Source organism: Malurus melanocephalus, unplaced genomic scaffold (assembly GCF_030028575.1).
Source record: "Malurus melanocephalus ecotype Western Australia unplaced genomic scaffold, MMel_1.1 scaffold_1285, whole genome shotgun sequence".
Classification (NCBI taxonomy): Eukaryota; Metazoa; Chordata; class Aves; order Passeriformes; family Maluridae; genus Malurus; species Malurus melanocephalus.
In genome coordinates, this window is record NW_026624517.1 from 35,062 (window position 1) to 37,365 (window position 2,304).

The 2,304-nt window shown below is 50.3% G+C and overlaps 1 protein-coding gene across 1 annotated transcript in view; it reads left to right on the forward strand.

Moving 5' to 3' along the window:
- LOC130586762 (E3 ubiquitin-protein ligase TRIM39-like) overlaps positions 1-2,304 on the forward strand; it is a 15,340-nt gene that overhangs the window by 11,837 nt on the left and 1,199 nt on the right. The window contains exon 8 of the mRNA XM_057387658.1: positions 1,891-1,917. Within this exon, the coding sequence (XP_057243641.1) occupies positions 1,891-1,917 (27 nt within the window). The remainder of the gene's footprint in view (positions 1-1,890; positions 1,918-2,304) is intronic.

Sequence of the window (2,304 nt, forward strand, 5' to 3'; positions counted from 1 at the left end):
GGAGGAAAATACAAGGACCATGGAATCCATGTGGAAGAAGGACCTTCTGCAGCTCTCTCAACAAATGCAAACTCTGCAGGGAGCTTTCCAGAACACACAAGTGGCCTCACTGCTTGGCCTTCAGATCAACATAGCAGACCTGAAGAACATACTAGGTGAGTAGGATGACTCCCCAGCAGACCTTCATCTTTCTGGAGGCAGTAGCTACACTATAAATGTCCTGTGAGCTAGTTCTTTGCCTTCTCTGAGTTGGTGCATGGGGAAGAACTTCCTTGGGAGTTGCTTCCTTATGTCCCATGCCAGTGGAACACCTTTGATGCTGAGATGGCATTGGGAGTCAGTAAAGGTCCATCATCTCTCTATCACATTTGGAAGAAATGAAAGAACAGCATATTCTTGGTCCTTTCTAAGAAGAAAGGCCCCGTGTCATTAGCAGTACCATACCTCACCTCAGGTGAGGCAAAACCACTGTCCCAGTGACAYCAGTTTTCTCTTACAGGAAGGGCAGTGGAGGAAAATACCACAAGGGTTTTGGAATCCATGTGTCTGAAGGACCTCCAGCAGCTCTCCCAAGAAATCCAAAGTCTGGGAAAAGCTATTTCTTCCTCACTGGGGTCCACAGAATATGGTCTTCATCTCCACAGCACAGACATAAAGAATGAATTAGGTGAGCAAGGCCTTTTCAATCAGAACTTCATCTCTCTGAAAGCAAAAGCTGCTCYACAGGCAAATTGTCCTGTGAGCTCATTGTCCACAGCTCCTCAAAGGGGAGGGAGAGTTTCTTGGCAAGCAGCTCTTGTGTCCCCACCTTCGGAGACACCTAACACTGAGGAGGTGACTGCAGGTGGCCAAGGTCCCTCTTCATTATCTTGTCTTTGAAGGGAGTGTGTAGTGTGACCCAAAATGTGGTAAAGGTGTCCACTGTCATGCCCTGCTATTGTGTCTCTTGATTTCCCCACTTCTCTTCCTCTTAACAAAGGCTGTGTCCCACAGCCCAGAGGTAATGTTTGGAGAGATTGAGGGGGATGATCCCAACCTTCCATTCTGCCCATCAGGCCTTTCCCAAGTCTTCAGGAAAGCTCACAGGGTCCGTGCTCTTTCCCCAACCTTCTAGCAGTCAATCCATCCAAACCAATTCTGTTGAGCTGGRAGGGTCTTTGTTCTCCTCTGTCCTGAGCCCATGTGCCCCTGAACCTGGGATTTGGACACTTCAGGGAGGGAAGAAGCACAGGAGTGTCAGAGCCCCAGATGGGGTGTAAGGAACTCAGACCCTGGGCAAGCCCTGCTCCCCTTCCCCTGGCTCAGGAGTGCCCAGTTTGACAAGTGTCTCCAGGGAAAACTGGTGCAGCGAAGTCACTTTTGATTCCCGGGAGCCCCTTCTCTGTGAAAGCCCATCTCCTTTTCAGTCTGTGGGCTGGCCATTCCTCTGGCCTCTCCCATCTGGAAAGGAAAGAGAGGGCAAGCTCMTGTCACAGCACCTTTTAGCCCTCCTTAGTCCTCAGAGGAAGCAAGTGGGAGCCATGTGCACCATGTCTGGGAAACAAAAATATCACTGACCTTGATTTGCTGTTTTCTCTGAGAGTCTTTGATGAAATGAGAGTAGAACTGGTTAAGATAACTGTGTGATGGAGGAGTAGGGGAGCGTGGGTATGGCATCAGTGTCATGGAGGGGAGAGAGTTGGGTGTTGTGTGTAAGAGATTTTCTCAATCCATTCTGTTTGATTGGGTGTCAGCACCCCAGCAACACTAAGAGCCTTGTGTCTGACCATATTGTCAGAGTAGGGGAGCATGAGAATGGCCTCATGGGGTTTGAGGGGAGAGAGTTGGCCAGTTTTGTTTCATTGCCAGAGTAAGCCTTGACAAATCCACTTCTTTTCTCCTTTGCCACAGGTCTTCCAGAACTAAGGTCCTACAAAGGTAAGCATAGGTGAGATGAGTACTCAAGAGCCTGAGTACWGCTCTGGAAAACACACCCAAGCCCCTCAGGGAGCTGTTTGGAGAGGAACACCCTCAGGGAAGAGGGCTTTGATGACTTTTTTTCACTGCCATCTGCTGTCCAAGGCCCTGTCTGGGCTTGTCAGGAGCTGTCTCAGCTGTGAGCAGCAGGAACAGCCTTCTTGCAGTGGCCACTGCAGCCCCAGCTCCCACTCCTGGTTTGGCCTCTTGGGCCTTTCAGGGAAAGTGTCTGGAGCTSATCTTGCTCCATGGCAGGAGCAGATCCTTCTCCTTTCAATCTCAGCTGAGCCAAAGGCCCTCAGTTCATGACACTGCACCTTGCTGGAGTCCTGCCGGGAGTTCATCCCA